This window comes from Borostomias antarcticus, assembly GCF_949987555.1.
Source record: "Borostomias antarcticus genome assembly, contig: scaffold_199, whole genome shotgun sequence".
Classification (NCBI taxonomy): Eukaryota; Metazoa; Chordata; class Actinopteri; order Stomiiformes; family Stomiidae; genus Borostomias; species Borostomias antarcticus.
Genome location: NW_028175598.1, coordinates 23411 through 40000, shown reverse-complemented (window position 1 = coordinate 40000; position 16590 = coordinate 23411). Strand labels below are relative to the sequence as shown.

Here is a 16590-nt window from a genome sequence, read left to right as displayed (position 1 = left end):
CTCTCTCTAGATGACTCTAGAACTCTCTTTAGATGACTCTAGAACTCTCTATAGAAGACTCTAGAACTCTCTATAGATGACTCTAGAACTCTCTTTAGATGACTCTAGAACTCTCTATAGAAGACTCTAGAACTCTCTATAGATGACTCTAGAACTCTCTATAGATGATTCTAGAAGTCTCTCTCATGGCTGCTAGTCGTGGATCTACCATCCTCCTCTCATCCTCTTCTCATCCACAGCACGGACTTCTCTTTACAGCAGGCGGTCAGACAAGGTAAGTTGTGGACACCAGGCCGAAGCTGACGGAAACCTCTGCGTGTCCACAATGGTTCTATTTCTATCACGTTCCACTATGTATAAATCACTGCTTCATTCACGTTCTCCTCGCCTCACCAGTCCAAATCCGCTCCCTAGATCCACCCTCCAGGCTCTTCTGCAGAGCTGAAGCGGTTGGATGGGCTTGAGCAATATGGTGACCTTCAGTTGCTCTTCAGAAGGGCAAGCTGAAGGAATTGCAGTAACCCACCATATTGCTCAGACCTATCCAGATGGGTTTCTAGAAGGATTTCTGGCATTAAGACCATCTTAATATTAGTCAGATGATATTAAGATCTCAATGCTTATGGAAACCCAGCACCGGATTCTCTCAGATCTACAGCGTCTGCCGGGTCGTCTAGAGGTCATTTTGGAGGATTTGTGTACAGTATCTCACGCTCACGTCCCTTGTGGGTTATAGATACTGTATAACTAATATCACTCTGTTATTCATCATGTCATTGAGCTTCGCAGCACCTTAATCACCACCAATCAAGCCACAGTAAACCCACCTATCTTCTGATTGACATTTCCAGCACAATGTTAACTGGATCACATGTTCATCTGATGAAGGATGAGGATGGAATCCAGAAATGTGATGTTATTGCTTGCAGAATTTCCTCTCTCTCTCTCTCTCTCTCTAGAAGAGCTTGATTAAGTTTTGTGACCCCGTTAGAAGTTGCCTAAAATCCCTTCGTCCTCCCTCCCTCTGGGTAAACACTGATCTGACGTGATTGGACAGGTGTCAGCGATGCGAAGACATGCGTGTTTTCACCTGTCCTGGTTCTGTGAGATCGGAGATGACTCTACAGGAAGGTGGTAGGGACGGAGGAAGGGGGCGTGTTCAGAGTAGTCTAACGGGGGCCAGACGGACGAGGTTGATCCAACGCGACGTTGAGACGAGACTGAGATCTACTTCCTGTTTCCTGTGTCCCCTTCAGAGCCACCCCTACAAAGTAAGGAGAAGAAGAAGGAGAACGTCTCTGTGAAGCAAGCGGCCCCCTCCAAGTCAGAGCCCCCCAGCAGGGAGGGGAAAGAGAAGGAGACAGAGGCCCCTATCAAAGCTGGAGAGGGCGTGGTCAACAAAGCCGCTCCTCCGCCTCCTAAAACACCTTCGACCAATCCTGAGGCCCCGGCAAACCAAGGGGAGATCAAGAAAGCCAAGAAAGCCAAGAAAGTCAAGAAAGCCAAGAAGGAGAAAAACTCTTCCTCTTCTTCTTCCTCCTCCTCCTCCTCCTCCTCCTCTTCCTCCTCCTCTTCTTCTGACTCTGACAAGGAAGTCAAAGATAAGAAAAAAGCTGACCAATCAGACCAGCCCAAACCAGAGCCTACCTCCTGACCCAGCCCATTTCTCACCTGTGTCTTTTCTCTAAGTTTTGAAGCCCGGCATCGTTAGCTATTCGGATGTTGTGTAAAGATTTCTTCCAATGTAATCTCTCTCAAAGATCTGTCTCAGTGAAAATAAAGATTTCTAACTTCAAGACAAGTTGTTGCCGTCTTTTCTGGGGTTGCTAGGAAGCTACTGTAACAGTGTGTTAGTTAATTCAGCGTTGAGCTGTGTTAGTTAATTCAGTGTTGAGTTGTGTTAGTTAATTCAGCGTTGAGCTGTGTTAGTTAATTCAGCGTTGAGCTGTGTTAGTTAATTCAGCGTTGAGCTGTGTTAGTTAATTCAGCGTTGAGCTGTGTTAGTTAATTCAGCGTTGAGCTGTGTTAGTTAATTCAGTGTTGAGCTGTGTTAGTTAATTCAGTGTTGAGCTGTGTTAGTTAATTCAGCGTTGAGCTGTGTTAGTTAATTCAGTGTTGAGCTGTTAGTTAATTCAGCGTTGAGCTGTGTTAGTTAATTCAGCGTTGAGCTGTTAGTTAATTCAGTGTTGAGCTGTGTTAGTTAATTCAGTGTTGAGCTGTTAGTTAATTCAGCGTTGAGCTGTGTTAGTTCAGTGTTGAGCTGTGTTAGTTAATTCAGTGTTGAGCTGTTAGTTAATTCAGCGTTGAGCTGTTAGTTAATTCAGTTGAGCTGTTAGTTAATTCAGCGTTGAGCTGTTAGTTAATTCAGTTGAGCTGTTAGTTAATTCAGTTGAGCTGTTAGTTAATTCAGTTGAGCTGTGTTAGTTAATTCAGCGTTGAACTGTGTTAGTTAATTCAGCGTTGAGCTGTGTTAGTTAATTCAGTGTTGAGCAATGCAATCTTGACACAGCTCCAATGTACAGGTTTGTTTTCGGAGGGAGTAGGTGATACAAGACATTTCAAACAAGGGTGACCAAAACACCATTTTATAGATACATTTCATGCACATAAAACAGACAAGACTGTGTCAGTAAAGCATTTTAATGAGCTCATAGCAGGTGGAAAGCAAACGTTTCAGGCTTCTCAAGAGTACAACCCCTCCACCCACACCTGTGTGTACCTTTATCACTCAGGTCACATGATCCATCACTACATCACATAGTACTGGACACTTAGACACACTTAGAGAGTCCATTTCATTCAATGCCTTTAAATGAAGAGTTCATTTGCAAAAACAGATATGTGCATTTTAATACATTTTGATAAATCATTTTTTCAATCAAATGTCAACATTAAATATCAATTAAATTACAGTTTGATGGTTTTGATTACGTAAAGAAGAGTCTTCTTTATTTAATCAAAACAACCCAACTGTTATTTAATTGATATTAAATGTTGACATTTGATTGAAAAAATGATTTATCAAAATGTATCAAAATGCACATATCTGTTTTTGCTAATGAACTCTTCAAATATATCCTTAGGAACTGGTTGATAGATAATCAAAGATGTGAACACTGATGTGTATACTATGTGGGGATGAACTGTGTATATTGCAAGGGTTGAATTATATGTTATATGTTATTTCTAATGTGTTTGTACTTGCGTTTTAATCTTTTTTACTAGGTACAAGCTGATTATTTCTGGCAGGGGGACTGCCAATGTAAACTAGCCTTTTGGCTACAATTGAGTAGATTTACATTCTATTTTATAAAATTTTCTTAATGTACATTGTCCCTCTCTAACAAATAAAATAAACTTAAACACTCTGAAAAGATGAACAACTGAAGAACACATTGAAAAAAGGATGTGCTATAGAACCCTTTCCAGGTCAGATAGAACCATTGAGGGTTCCAAAGAATGGTTCACTTTTGAACCGTAGGGTTCTTCTATTGTTCTAAATGGTTCTATACAGGGCTGAAAATGAACACCTGCCACCGGCCAAATGCAGGTCAAATTTCCAACTAGATTTGGGAAGGCTCTCTGAAAAAAATATATACTTGACCGGTAGATTTTTTAATCTACAGTTCCCTTGGCAGGTGACTCACCGTGAGCCAAAAAGTTAATTTTCACCCCTGGTTCTATATATATATATATAAATATATATATATACCCTTTTGGTTTTGGATGTTTTAACGGCAGACTGACCACGTCGTCACCAATGGGTACACACCTCGTTAGCCTGTGTGTGGGAGTGTGTGTGTGGGCGTGTGTGTGTGTGGGAGTGTGTGTGTGGGAGTGTGTGTGGGTGTGTGTGGGTGTGACGAAGAAACATACTAAAAAAACAAACAAAAAAAAGAACGTTTTTCATTGGAAAGGTTCTCAAGAGGAGATCAGATATAAATGTGGAAAAACAACACGCCCCAGAGTCAGTCTGGTGGAACGGTGCTCGAGGAGTGAGGAACCAATGTCTGGAACCAACGCTGGTTCCGAGGAAACGGCGTCACAACAACATGCCACAGGAATGCTTTTTATAAGACGGGTTTATTATATTTGAATGACGATGGTACAGACAACATGAAAGCATAGATGAAAGAGAGAGATAGAGAGAGAGAGAGGGAGGGAGGGAGGGAGGGAGGGATACCCAGGTCATCAAAGGATCGGAAGGAGAGAGAGAACAAGGCATGATAGTACCAAATGGAGTAAAAGATATCGTATCAAAAATTTTCATTTTTTTCATATATATATTTATATAGGACTAATAATTCTCTTTAACTATGCAAAGCAAGGAATGCCCTTTTTATTTTGTTTTAAGCCAGGATTTTCCCTAAGGAGCCAACTTTATTATTCGTTAAAAAAAAGTCTGGACACGCTTGATACGATGGGCGGGGAGGGGGGGGGGGGCGCCGGGGGGGCGGGGCCAGGGGTCCTGTCCAATGTGGCGTTGAGTCTCAGTGTGGCGCGACTGGGCGTGTCCAGGGGGCACAGGGGGGAGGCCAGCCTCAGCGGGAGAACGTCTTGCCCCTGTGAACACAAACACACACACACACGTCAGAATGAGTCCACAATAATGAAGGCAAGGTAACAAATACAGTGAATGGTCAGAGACAGACACACTCAGGGTCAACCCAGTCAGGCCCTAGCTAGAGCAGCCCATTCAGAACCAGTCCCAGACGACTGGAGCCCATTCAGAACCAGTCCTAGACGACTGGAGCCCATTCAGAACCAGTCCCAGACGACTGGAGCCCATTCAGAACCAGTCCTAGACGACTGGAGCCCATTCAGAACCAGTCCCAGACGACTGGAGCCCATTCAGAACCAGTCCCAGACGACTGGAGCCCATTCAGAACCAGTCCTAGACGACTGGAGCCCATTCAGAACCAGTCCCAGACGACTGGAGCCCATTCAGAACCAGTCCCAGACGACTGGAGCCCATTCAGAACCAGTCCCAGACGACTGGAGCCCATTCAGAACCAGTCCCAGACGACTGGAGCCCATTCAGAACCAGTCCCAGACGACTGGAGCCCATTCAGAACCAGTCCCAGACGACTGGAGCCCATTCAGAACCAGTCCCAGACGACTGGAGCCCATTCAGAACCAGTCCCAGACGACTGGAGCCCATTCAGAACCAGTCCCAGACGACTGGAGCCCATTCAGAACCAGTCCCAGACCACTGGAGCCTAGTAGCAGACAGAGTTGCTCATTAACCTTCAGACGGTCGGGGAAGGGCTAGCCTGTTTGGCCTGGCTGGGGTGGGAGGGTGACCACACACACACACACACACACACACACACCATAAACTGTGTTAGTTGAGCTGGGTGTGTTCGTGTGTGTATTGGGTTGGATGGGTGTGAATTTGGGATGGGGGTCTTGTAAAAATTCCATCCAATCCACTTCAAACAATGCTAACAGTGTAGAAGAAGTATGAGTTGGAAGCCCCTCCTCCCCCCCGCACAGTGGCCAATCAATGGCTGCTCACACCGGCATGCTGTTGCGTGTACTGCTACGACAAAGACATCTACCCTCCTGTCATAGCCGGGCCCCGTCCGCCACGCCCTCCCATCTCTACCCAACACACCCGGGGGCCCTTCAACACGCACTAGTGTGCGCGAAAGCAACCGGAGGTGCATTTGATTCACTCCACTTGATTGGTTTCGTTGCGCCGGGCGACACGCGTCAAGCTAACCCCGGCGAGATGAAAGCGGCGAAGCGTGGCGGCGGTTATTGGGCGCGATGTGCGGAATGCAGAAGTGAAGAGAAAAGATTGGCGTTGAGACGTATGATCTTTTAATTGAGACCCGTCATCAAACGATCTGATAAAATGGCCGCTTGAATGAAGAAGCGCTTGTTTGACTGCGATATGATCAGATATGTGAGTTTGGGAAGAGGGAGGAGACAAAGTAATACCCCCACCCACACCCATCAACACACACACACACGCATGCATGCACACACACACCTCACACACCCACACCATCACTACTTGGCTTCTCACTTCTCAGAATTTCTAGAGGAAGCTGTTTAGAGTTGTTTTGGCTCAGTTCAACCATATCCTATGACTGGACCAGCGCTATCGTGTCCAGGAGACAGACCTCCGGGTCCTTCTGAGACCTCTGGGTCCTTCTGTCCTCCTGTCCTCCGGGTCCTTCTGTCCTCCGGGTCCTTCTGTCCTCCAGACCAGTCTGTCTGTCCTCCTGCCAGCCAGGACTGATATGGAAATCTCAACCTGACGTCTTTGGCGCTTCAGAGGCTAAACTAGCCATCTCCCACTTCCTTCCTGCTGCTATCACCCATTTTCGGTTGGCTGATCTGAAGTCAGATTCAACCTCAGTCTACCCCCTAGCCACCCTTCTAAATCTGACCCAGAGAAGTTCTTTGGCTATTTTACAAGAAGGTCCCTCCTGATTGGCTGTCACGAGCCGCTTTTCCGCGGTGGGGTCTGACGGTTACCGGGACGACAGCTTTGTGCCTTTCCCTCCTCTCCGGACTCGCGGGAACGGTCGCCATGGTTTCCATCCAGACAGCAAGTGAGGCAGTTGTAGATTTTCCTAATTCTATCTGTTCTACGAACAACGGCAAAGAGTCTATGCTGCTAGCTGGCTAAGTTTGCCAACTACCAAGCTGTGTGTGTGTGTGTGTGTGTGTGTGTGTGTGTGTGTGTCATCGCTAGTATCATCATTACCGAAGAATGAAGATGCATGTTTCAGAACGGGTCAGTGATTGCGCTGGGAACCCTGATCTGCGTCTTGCATAGCACACAAATTATACTGTTCCGCTCGGTTGATTTGCGACGTATCATCTTAGCGGTTGTCAAAACCAAATGCCAGCAAACTGGTTATGCTAGCTAGCGTTCCCAAGTACATGCTGAGCTTGTTTGATACATTTTTGGACTGCCGGTTCGCAAAATCTGCCACCCAGTCACGAACGCCAGCCCCTTATTGTTCCTCCAGATGAACGAACAGGTTAGGTTTTGTTAACGCGACAATATAGTAAGCTAGCTACGCATGTACTGTAGCTACCTAGCCATATTGGCCCTCGAATCATTTTACAACTTGTTTATTTGTTGGAGGTTTCTGTTGAACCCTAAGTTAAGGTACAGAAGAGGAACCGCGCCCCTGGTGTAGGCGGCTTGTGGAACCGGATGTAAGCCCCGCCTACCTGAACGCTTCTGCTCAACACGGGTTCTCCAACCGTGCCAAGAATAATTCACGCTGGGCACAGATTGTAAGCGCTCTGTCTAGGGATGTTTTTTTGTGGCCGATACCGATCGTCTACGAGCCATATCTGCTGATACACTGCCGATAACGATGGTTTTTCTTGTTTGGTTAGACTGTAGCAGCTGGTATAGCAACAGTTTTCATTTAAATACATCATCAAATTCATCCATCAAATGGAGTCCAAAGTAAATGGTAAATGGTAAATGGACTGCACTTATATAGCGGTAAAGTAGGTCAAGCAATTCTAGACTATATAGATAGAAAAAAACAACAATCAAGACTCAATTCCTTCTTCTTCTTGAACGTTTTTGACCGTTTCCGAGGCTTCCCCCGACCTTCCCTGTCGGAAGAGGCGGGCGCGAGGTTATTCTAGGGTCGCGAGCCTGAGAACACAGAACCAACGGAAAGGCAGAAGGAGTCGCTCCACCGGGACCAGCACACTGGATCAGGTGGAACATTTAACCGCAGCTGGGTAAAGTTAAGTTAATAATACACTAGTCATTTAGCTTGCTCAACCGAATTCTTCTCCGAAATAAAGTGGTTGTTTTCACGTTTTGCACCGGGACCAGCACACTGGATCAGGCCCTACCCTACTCACATTAGCTGCTGGGCCACACCCTGCCCCCTCCACTAGCGCTTAGCGATTAGCGCACCAGGCGCTGTGTCAATATCATTATTATTCTGAGTATTATTATAATTCTGAGGTTTAGATTAGGTTTGAGGTGGTGCCAAGGTTAGTTTGAACAGGAGCACTGCCTAGCCAGGAGTTATTTGACTAGTGCTGAGGGGAAAAAAATAAGGTATTCTCTGCACGCGTTCCTGGAAGAGGAGGAAGTGACCTCAGGTCACCCCAGCCCGACGGGCATGGAGAGAGACCAGTTACCTCAGGTCTCCCCAGTCCGACGGGCACGGAGAGAGACAAGTTACCTCAGGTCACCCCAGCCAGACGGGCACGGAGAGAGACCAGTTACCTCAGCCCGACGGGCACGGAGAGAGACCAGTTACCTCAGGTCAACCCCCCAAATTTGACCATTAAAAAAAAAAAAAAAGACCTTTAAAACCACGTTTCATTCATAAAAACCATAGAAAATTCTAAAATAAAAAAACATCTTTTTCCTTATTTTTTTTTCTAACCATCTCTCCGCGCCTCCCCTGAATTTCTTTGGGGCCCCCCAGGGGAGGCGCGCCTCACAGTTTGGGAACCCATGCTCTAGAGAACCCTGTATATCTGGGGACAGGGACGAGGAGGAGCCGAGCTAGGAGGAGGAGGAGGAGGAGGAGAGAACTTACGAGATGGTTTTCATCTCCTTCTTCTCGGCGTCAGGCCGGGCCCGGTTGAGCACCTTGAGAAAGTCCGTGGTCTTGGCTCTCATGCGCGTGTGGATGTAGGCCTGGAGAGAGGGGGGGGACAGGGGGGGACAGGGGGGGGGACACGGTTATGGGTGGCGTTTCTACGTACTGTACACTGGGGACACACCAAATCACTACTTGCTTTTGTTTATATAGAAATAAAACACTTAGTTCATATTCAGTGTCCATCATCAAATAAAAAACGAATTAGTAAAATATTAAGTGTGTTAATCAATACGTTGGCCTGATCACTGGAGATGAAGATGAAGATGTCTGCTCTGTCTGTCTGAGTCACAGTGAAGTCAGATTCTTCATCACGAGGTAAACAAGGCTATCATCAGCGTATCAAGTGATCTGCTGTTGACAGACTCGGCCTTTAATAGCAAGTAAACAATACCTCACTGTGGCCTCCATAGATTACATTCTCTTTCTCTCTCTCTCTCTCTCTCCCTCCCTCTCTCCCTCTCCCTCTCTCTCTCTCTCAAACACACGCATGTGTGTTGAAAAAGACAATAACAGCTTCATAAATCAAAAAAATATACCCCACCTTTAAGGTTGTTGTTAAAGGTACTACTAAGGGTTCTAAGGTACTAGATGCGGTAGTAGGTAGGGTTCTAGGTAGGGTTCTAGGTACCTTGGAGCACTTTATGTGGTAGTGCAGGTAGTCCCGGAAGGTGTGGATGAGGTTGATGGTGTTGTCTCTGGCGTTGACGTTGGTGTGGCGAGGGAACAGGACTGAGGAGAGGAATCGAACACGTCAAGAACTCAAACCAGGTCAAGTTAGATGAACGCAATCACGTGTGTGTGTGTAGGGGCTGGTTGAGGGACCCAGTTATATGGGGGGGGGGGGATTTGTTCCCATGTGGTCTGAGTGTCCCCGGGGCCGGTTATCTGGAGGGGGCCAGACGGCCCTCAGCACCGGCGCCTGTGACAGCGTACCGAAGGTGATGTAGCCGATGTTGTCCCCCACCGCGGCGTCCGTGTCCTTCAGCTCCAGGGGGGGCTCCCGGTGACTGAACAGCACCTGGGGGGCCGTGTGGCTGGCTCTCCGGCCCTCCTTAAACTCCTACACACACACACACACACACGCACAATACACACACACACAATACACAATACACACACACACACACAATACACAATACACACAATACACACACACAATACACACACACACGCACACACACATACACTCAGTGAGATCTGGTTTTGGCGGGAAAAAACGCTGTATTTCGTTTGGAGAAGCATAACGGAGCCACGCCCTAGTCCGGGGCCACGCCCTAGTCCGGGGCCACGCCGTCTCTCACCTGCATGAACACCTTCCCGATGATGACGTCGTCGTCGTCTTTGAACACCGTGCTGAACACGACCGTCACCCTGTCCTTCTTGGCCTCCAGGTACCTGAACACAGGGGGAGGGGTTTGATTTAAGTCCCAAAGCATCATCGGTTCCAACTGAACAGTCCCAGATGCCTTTTCAAATCCGTTTTTAAAAGGGTCCCTCTTGTTTTCGACTGACAGACAAAGTCACGTGACTCTCTGGTATGCTCGGCTCGACAGCGACACAAAGGACAACTTTAGCGAAAAACTTAACGATGTTGGTCGGCGAGGTAATTGATTTCTGCACACACTGACAATTCCATTTCATCTCTCTCTCTCTTTCGCCTGAGCGTCGGGGGGTCCTGCTAGCGTCTATCCACCGTCCACTAAGCCTGGCGGAAGACTAAAGCCCACTAAAGTTCACATACGAGATTCACAACGCGACAAAACCGTTTTAGAATGTTGCAGAGGGGAATTACAGCGGCGTGAATTACGCCGTCGCAGGTCGGCTGATTGAGTCTCAAGAGATTTGTTTTGAGATTTGTTAAGAGATTACCCCGTGTGCTGGCGCGAGCGTGTACACAACAATGTGTCAGGCTCTCTGGGTTCACGCGAGGGCTAGTAGGCTACCGGTTCGTTAGGAACCAGTAACGGCTAGTTCACGTTAACGAGAGGCTACTGTACACTGATTTTTAGAACAGAAAAGACAGACGATCGTGGAACAGACTAAACAAATGCGGACAAAATATAACAGTAGAGCTAATAGCTACAATGGGTTGCTGGATGAGGAAATAGGTTGAGTGACAGGTTGAGTCTCCGCTCGTTGCTTTGCTGTGAATAGTTCAGTTTCAGAATGTTGCAAAGCACAGTTCTGGGTTCCTGCAAGTTGCAACCAGTCTCGTTGGGAATCTTGTATGTGACCTGGGCTTTAGTGTTGTATGTGAACTGGGCCTTAGGCAGCGGGGAAACTGGGTCCTTCCTTTCTCTCCCCCCAGGTGAATTTCTAATCTATTTCTGTTTTCCAGCAGGCAGTATGTGGGCCACCTACATGGACTCGTCGTCTCGGTAGTGGACCACGGCCCGCTGCTCGCCCTCCCTGCCCTCCTCCTGGAACTTGAAGTACTTCTCGAAGACGGAGGCGAAGCAGTTCCTCTTCAGCATGCCCGCCTGGTGCACCACCTCGTCCTTATTGTCCGGGACGGAGTCCAGGTCGTAGATCAGGGACACGTTGTAACCTAGGACGACAACCAATCAGAAAGCAGGGGGCCGTGAGGCACAGCCAATCGGACGGATGAGACAGGGAGGGACGTTTACATTTATCTACAGCTCGATACACCAATGGGGTTACTGGTTTTGGGGGAAACCTAACTTATCTGTTAAAACTGAACTGAGTGCCCCCCCCACAAACACATACTGTCCACGTATGACCCAAGCACTGGTCTAGGGTCAGATCTACCTTCTCTAAACACACCAAACTTGAACAGCGCTCCCTGAGGTGCAACGCAGGTTCAAAGCAAACAAAGGCCGACCGATCGAAACCATCTTAATATCCTGTGACACAACCGACCGGCCTCGAGGACTCTATTCTGTCACGCTGCCAGACGGCTCGTCCCTAAATGACGGAGGCCCCCCCCCCCCGGGGCCCTTCTGTCAGCCGGGGCCGGTTCTGACGACCTGTCAATCATCCTGTCAGAGGCACGTCAGAGTGCACTGGGGCTGTCGACACTCACCGGCCTCGGGGGAAGTGAGGAAGACTCCGTAGACCCTCTTCAGCAGCTGAAAGAGAGGGAGGGAGGGTGTGAGGAGGAGCTGGGCGTTAGGAGGAGGAGTCGGTGGTGTTTAGGGACAATGCCAGCGTTCCTGTGAAACGCGGACACAGCCATGGGGCAGGTGCAAACACGCAGGGTGTGGGGTAATGCAGGGGTAAGTAAATAAACGGCTTGCACATCAAATGGCTACCTGTCACAATGGAATTGTCTGTAGTAAGCAGACTCTATATGCAAATCCAGGTGAGGTATGTGATGAATGTGCGTAGTGTGTGTGGGTGTGTGTGTGTGTGTGGGGGCGGGGATCAGGTGCTCTGAAGAACACTGTTTTCCAACAGCCTGAAGTAAGCCTAGCAATCCAAAGGCAACATCATTTTTGATCATTAAATGCTGAATATGAATAAAAATAAGGATTCAAAGGCAGGCTGAGTTCACCCCTGCAACGGTCGTGGTGTAAAAAAAACAAAACAAGAGTCAGTAGCACATAATACCAAAATAACTTGAGGAGGAAATAAATGAGTTGAAACCAATCCCTTATGATGTCATTTCTCCCATTAAAAGCTTAAGACGACGAGTGCTGCTGGAAGGCGGCCATGAACATCAACACGGCTGCAACAGCGGTCTAAGTCAGCACTTCCTCCCCCGGGGTGACTCACTTCCTGTTTCTACAAGAGACCACTACTGCTGCTGCTGCTTTCTTCCTTACATGGCGAGTGAGCGCTAGAGGGGGTGAACAGGCTGACTCGCCAAGAGAGAAGACCCAGCCCGCGGTTTACACTTCTCTCTCTGCTGCTTCCCCTCTCATAAGATTCAACCAACCAATCCCTGCTCTTCTGATGCACGCCATATACAGCATGTTCAACCAACCAATCACTGCTCTTCTGATGCATGCCATGTACAGTATGTTCAACCAACCAATCACTGCTCTTCTGATGCACGCCATGTACAGCATGTTCAACCAACCAATCACTGCTCTTTTGATGCATGCCATATACAGTATGTTCGAGGACAAATCAACTGAGAGGAATTCAAGCTATGAGAGCTGTGAGTTCGCTTCTCACCACCCTTATAATAATAATAACAATACGTTTATTTGTATAGCACCTGTCACAGATAGAGATCACAAGGTGCTTCACACACATACCAACACACAGTCAAATACAGTACAAGAACAACACGCCAAAATATAAAAGATAAAAACACAGATAAAAAGGGTCAAGTAAAAGCCTGTCTAACATAGTAACACACGGTAAAATACAATAAAGGAACAGTGCAAAAAGAACGGTAAAACACCAAACACCCTACATAAGCCTTATTTCCACTGTGGTGCCCGACCCGTTCTGAGCACGCAGGGTAACCGTTCCGACGGTGGTTCCACACGGGACCGGTTCGCAGAACAGTTCGCAGAACCGTTCCCACGGCACGGTCGTCTAACCGTACCGAGTGAAGCAGAACCGTTCTTTAGTAGAAATGTGAAGAGGCAAAACAAACTATCGTGGCAACCGACAATAACAACATTCCGTGGAACGCGACAGCCCGAGAGGTGGAAACGGACACGGTAACGGTTCCCACGGGTACGGAGCGGCGCGGTTTGAGCACGGTGTGTGTGTGTGTGTGTGTGTGTGTGTGTGTGTGTGTCACCTCGTCGGCTCCGTGCTCCTGAAGCTCCTTGTAGAACTTGAGGGAGATGCTGACCATAACCTTGGTCTTGTCCCCGTCGGGGTTGGAGATATGGTAGAGGACGCCATCGAAATCTACAGCGCAGAGAGAGAGAGAGAGAGAGAGAGAGAGAGAGAGAGAGAGAGAGAGAAAGAGAGAGAGAGAGAGAGAGAGAGAGAGAGAGAGACCGTCACATCTCACTTCACTGTACACAAATCACCTTGCAAATTAAGTGTCCCACAAGTAAAAGTTAATCTTAATCATAATGTTTAATTCCAACATTTAAGTGTAGCACTATGATATATTGTTTAAAGACGGATGTTGTTATCACATGCGCTGTGTATGTAACCATGTGATTAGGAGGCTTGTGTTGACATGACGAGCTCACCTGCAAACGTCACCTCCACTGCCTCTGGCTTGGTCCTGCAAAGTGGGGAGGGTTGTTTCATGTCAAATATGGGCTTTGGGGACTGTTTTAAACTGTTTTAATACACAACAACTACGCATGGGAATATAATTGAATCATAGTACGTTCTGACAATTAAATCGAGTAGTTTTGCAACTCTGATAGGTAAATATGATAGTGCTTTTGAGTGGCCTTGCATATCAATTGAGGCGGCTGTAGCTCAGTTGGTAGAGCGGGTCGTTCAGTGATCGAAGGGTCAGCGGTTCGAATCCCAGCTCCGACTGTCCACATGTCGAAGTGTCCTTGAGCAAGACACCTAACCCCGAATCGCTCCCAATGAGCAGGTTAGCACCTTGCATGGCAGCTACCGCCATTGGTGTGTGAATGTGTGTGTGAATGGGTGAATGAGAGGCCATTGTAAAGCGCTTTGAGTGCTGCTAAGGTGGAAAAGCGCTATATAAGTGCCGTCCATTTACCATTTATCAATCTATTGCAAAGATACACAGTTGTTGTCCTGTTTAAATAAGTCAGAGGATTGTGAGAGGGGGTTGTGTAGCTCAAGGCAGATACCAGGAGTTCAAATAGGACGGGACAGAAGATGCTGAGGCTTGCCTCTCTGCACAGACCTGACCAGGCTTGAGGAAGGAATGAGGAAGTTCCTACCAGGGGCGATGGCTAGTGTGGTTACCAGGCTAGGATAGCTAATGCTAACTAGCTTTAACCAGACACACACCCCATCTTCCTGATAGCTCTGGCTAGCTACCCCCGCCCCGCTAACCAGCCAGCTAACCAGACACACCCCACCTTCCTGATAGCTCTGCTAGCTAACCCCGCCCAGCTAACCAGGCAGCTAACCAGACACACCCCATCTTCCTGATAGCTCTAGCTAGCTACCCCCGCCCAGCTAACCAGACACACCCCATCTTCCTGATAGCCCTGCTGGCTACCCCCGCCCCGCTAACCAGACACACCCCATCTTCCTGATAGCCCTGCTGGCTACCCCCGCCCCGCTAACCAGACACACCCCATCTTCCTGATAGCACTGCTGGCTACCCCCGCCCAGCTAACCAGACACACCCCATCTTCCTGATAGCTCTGGCTAGCTACCCCCGCCCAGCTAACCAGCCAGCTAACCAGACACACCCCATCTTCCTGATAGCTCTGCTAGCTACCCCCGCCCAGCTAACCAGACACACCCCATCTTCCTGATAGCTCTGCTGGCTACCCCCGCCCCGCTAACCAGCCAGCTAACCAGACACACCCCATCTTCCTGATAGCTCTAGCTAGCTAGCTCTTCCCATCATTCCTGCAGAGCACAATGAGTCAAATATACTGTTTACTATAATAAATGTATCTATTATACTGTTTATAATAGAAAATACCGGCCAAGCATTGAATGAAGCTAGCTGGTTTATATTAGCCATAAGCTAAGCTAAGCTAATGCTAAGCTAACTAGTTTATATTAGCCATTCAACTAAGCTAAGCTAATGCTAAGCTAATGCTAAGCTAACTAGTTTATATTAGCCATTCAACTAAGCTAAGCTAATGCTAAGCTAATGCTAAGCTAGCTAGTGAGGAACAATGATCTCTCACCCGTTGGATGCGCCGTCAAATTTCAACGACAGCGTTTCTTCTATAATCCGGTTGTTGATTTCTAACAGGATCATCGCTGGTTCAGACTAAGGGGGATAGGATTCAGATTATTTAGTTTGTTTTATATAATCTGGCTTCTTTGTGTTTCAGGTTCTGCGATTTCTTTCTTCCCTGTCTGTCTCTCTTCCGCTTGTTTTCCTCAGGACCCCGAATGGTTGCTCACAGAACTGCCTGTAATAATTTACACTCAATAGGCTCTGTGCACCAGCTCCACTACTTCCTGAGAGTCACTTGGCTTCTTTATTTCCTGTCCTATAATGGATTAAGTGATTAATCAGATGTGAGGCAGACCCAGCGCACACCTGATTAATCACTTAATCCAATCATATAGGACAGGAAATAAAGATGCCAAGTGACTTTCAGGAAGTAGTGGAGCTGGTGCACAGAGCCTATTCTTTTTCCCCACGGTCATCAAAGCAAAGTTTGACTGGGTAGTGAGTGAGGACATTATATAAAAGTTTGACTGGGTAGTGAGTGAGGACATTATATAAAAGTTTGGGCTATAATGTTGCAGGATAGACCCATATTGGGTCTGGCATGAATAAATTCAACATGTCAAGTCAATAGTGTTCAACAAGGCAATGATGTTGCATTCCGTTGGGTGTCCGGAATATGGACACAATGGTTAAATAAAACAATGGTTAAATAAAAATATCGGACAGTCCTGGATGACATGGTCTGCGGTTTGTTCCTCGGCACCACACACGCACGGGATGCCAAGCCCCATCTGTGCATCGATGAGCGGAAGCGTCCGACGCCGGTCCGGAGGCGATTAGGCCTCACCCACGCCGGTCTGGGTAAGTCCATCCCTGTAGGGGAAGGACCGGCGGCCGGGATGAAATCATGGAGTCTAGAGGTGTTTGCCTCCCACTCCGCACGGCAGATGTGGTCCGCCCATCCTGCCTCGCTGATGTTAAGGTCTCTGCATTGTGCGGCCGGCACAAAATGGTGTCTTGACTTGAGACGCCCGGGAGGCTCTGCTGTTGCAGTGAGCCTATCGTGGAGCAGGTGGTCAGGCTCCACGGCCCGGCAGGCGAGACGTGCTGTGGTTCCTGTGCGGCGGAGGCCAGCGGGCTGGATGACTGCGAGGATGGGAAGGTGGGACAACGCTGGCTGCACCCTAGGGATCGTACAGCAGGGCCAGGCTGTTGTTAACTGCCCAAGCAGCCAGGTTATCTCTG

The 16590-nt window shown here is 47.9% G+C and overlaps 2 protein-coding genes across 2 annotated transcripts in view; one reads left to right on the top strand and one right to left on the bottom strand.

Annotated features, from left to right (window-relative positions):
* LOC311329445 (keratin, type I cytoskeletal 18) overlaps positions 1 to 1362 on the top strand; it is a gene marked incomplete at its 5' end in the record, with an annotated part of 5791 nt that extends 4429 nt beyond the window's left edge. The window contains one exon of the mRNA XM_084463292.1: positions 1257 to 1362. Within this exon, the coding sequence (XP_084319418.1) occupies positions 1257 to 1275 (19 nt within the window). The 3' untranslated portion in view covers positions 1276 to 1362. The remainder of the gene's footprint in view (positions 1 to 1256) is intronic.
* Positions 1363 to 4096: 2734 nt separating this feature from the next.
* arpc2 (actin related protein 2/3 complex, subunit 2) lies at positions 4097 to 15542 on the bottom strand. The gene is made up of 10 exons (XM_084463289.1): positions 15350 to 15542; positions 13739 to 13773; positions 13333 to 13445; positions 11656 to 11701; positions 10974 to 11160; positions 9914 to 10007; positions 9546 to 9672; positions 9241 to 9341; positions 8547 to 8647; positions 4097 to 4563 (listed from the first exon to the last, which is right to left on the bottom strand). Exons 1-10 carry the CDS (start codon positions 15421 to 15423, stop codon positions 4542 to 4544), a joined length of 900 nt encoding a protein of 299 aa, XP_084319415.1. The 5' UTR covers positions 15424 to 15542; the 3' UTR covers positions 4097 to 4541.
* Between the last annotated feature and the right edge of the window lie 1048 nt (positions 15543 to 16590).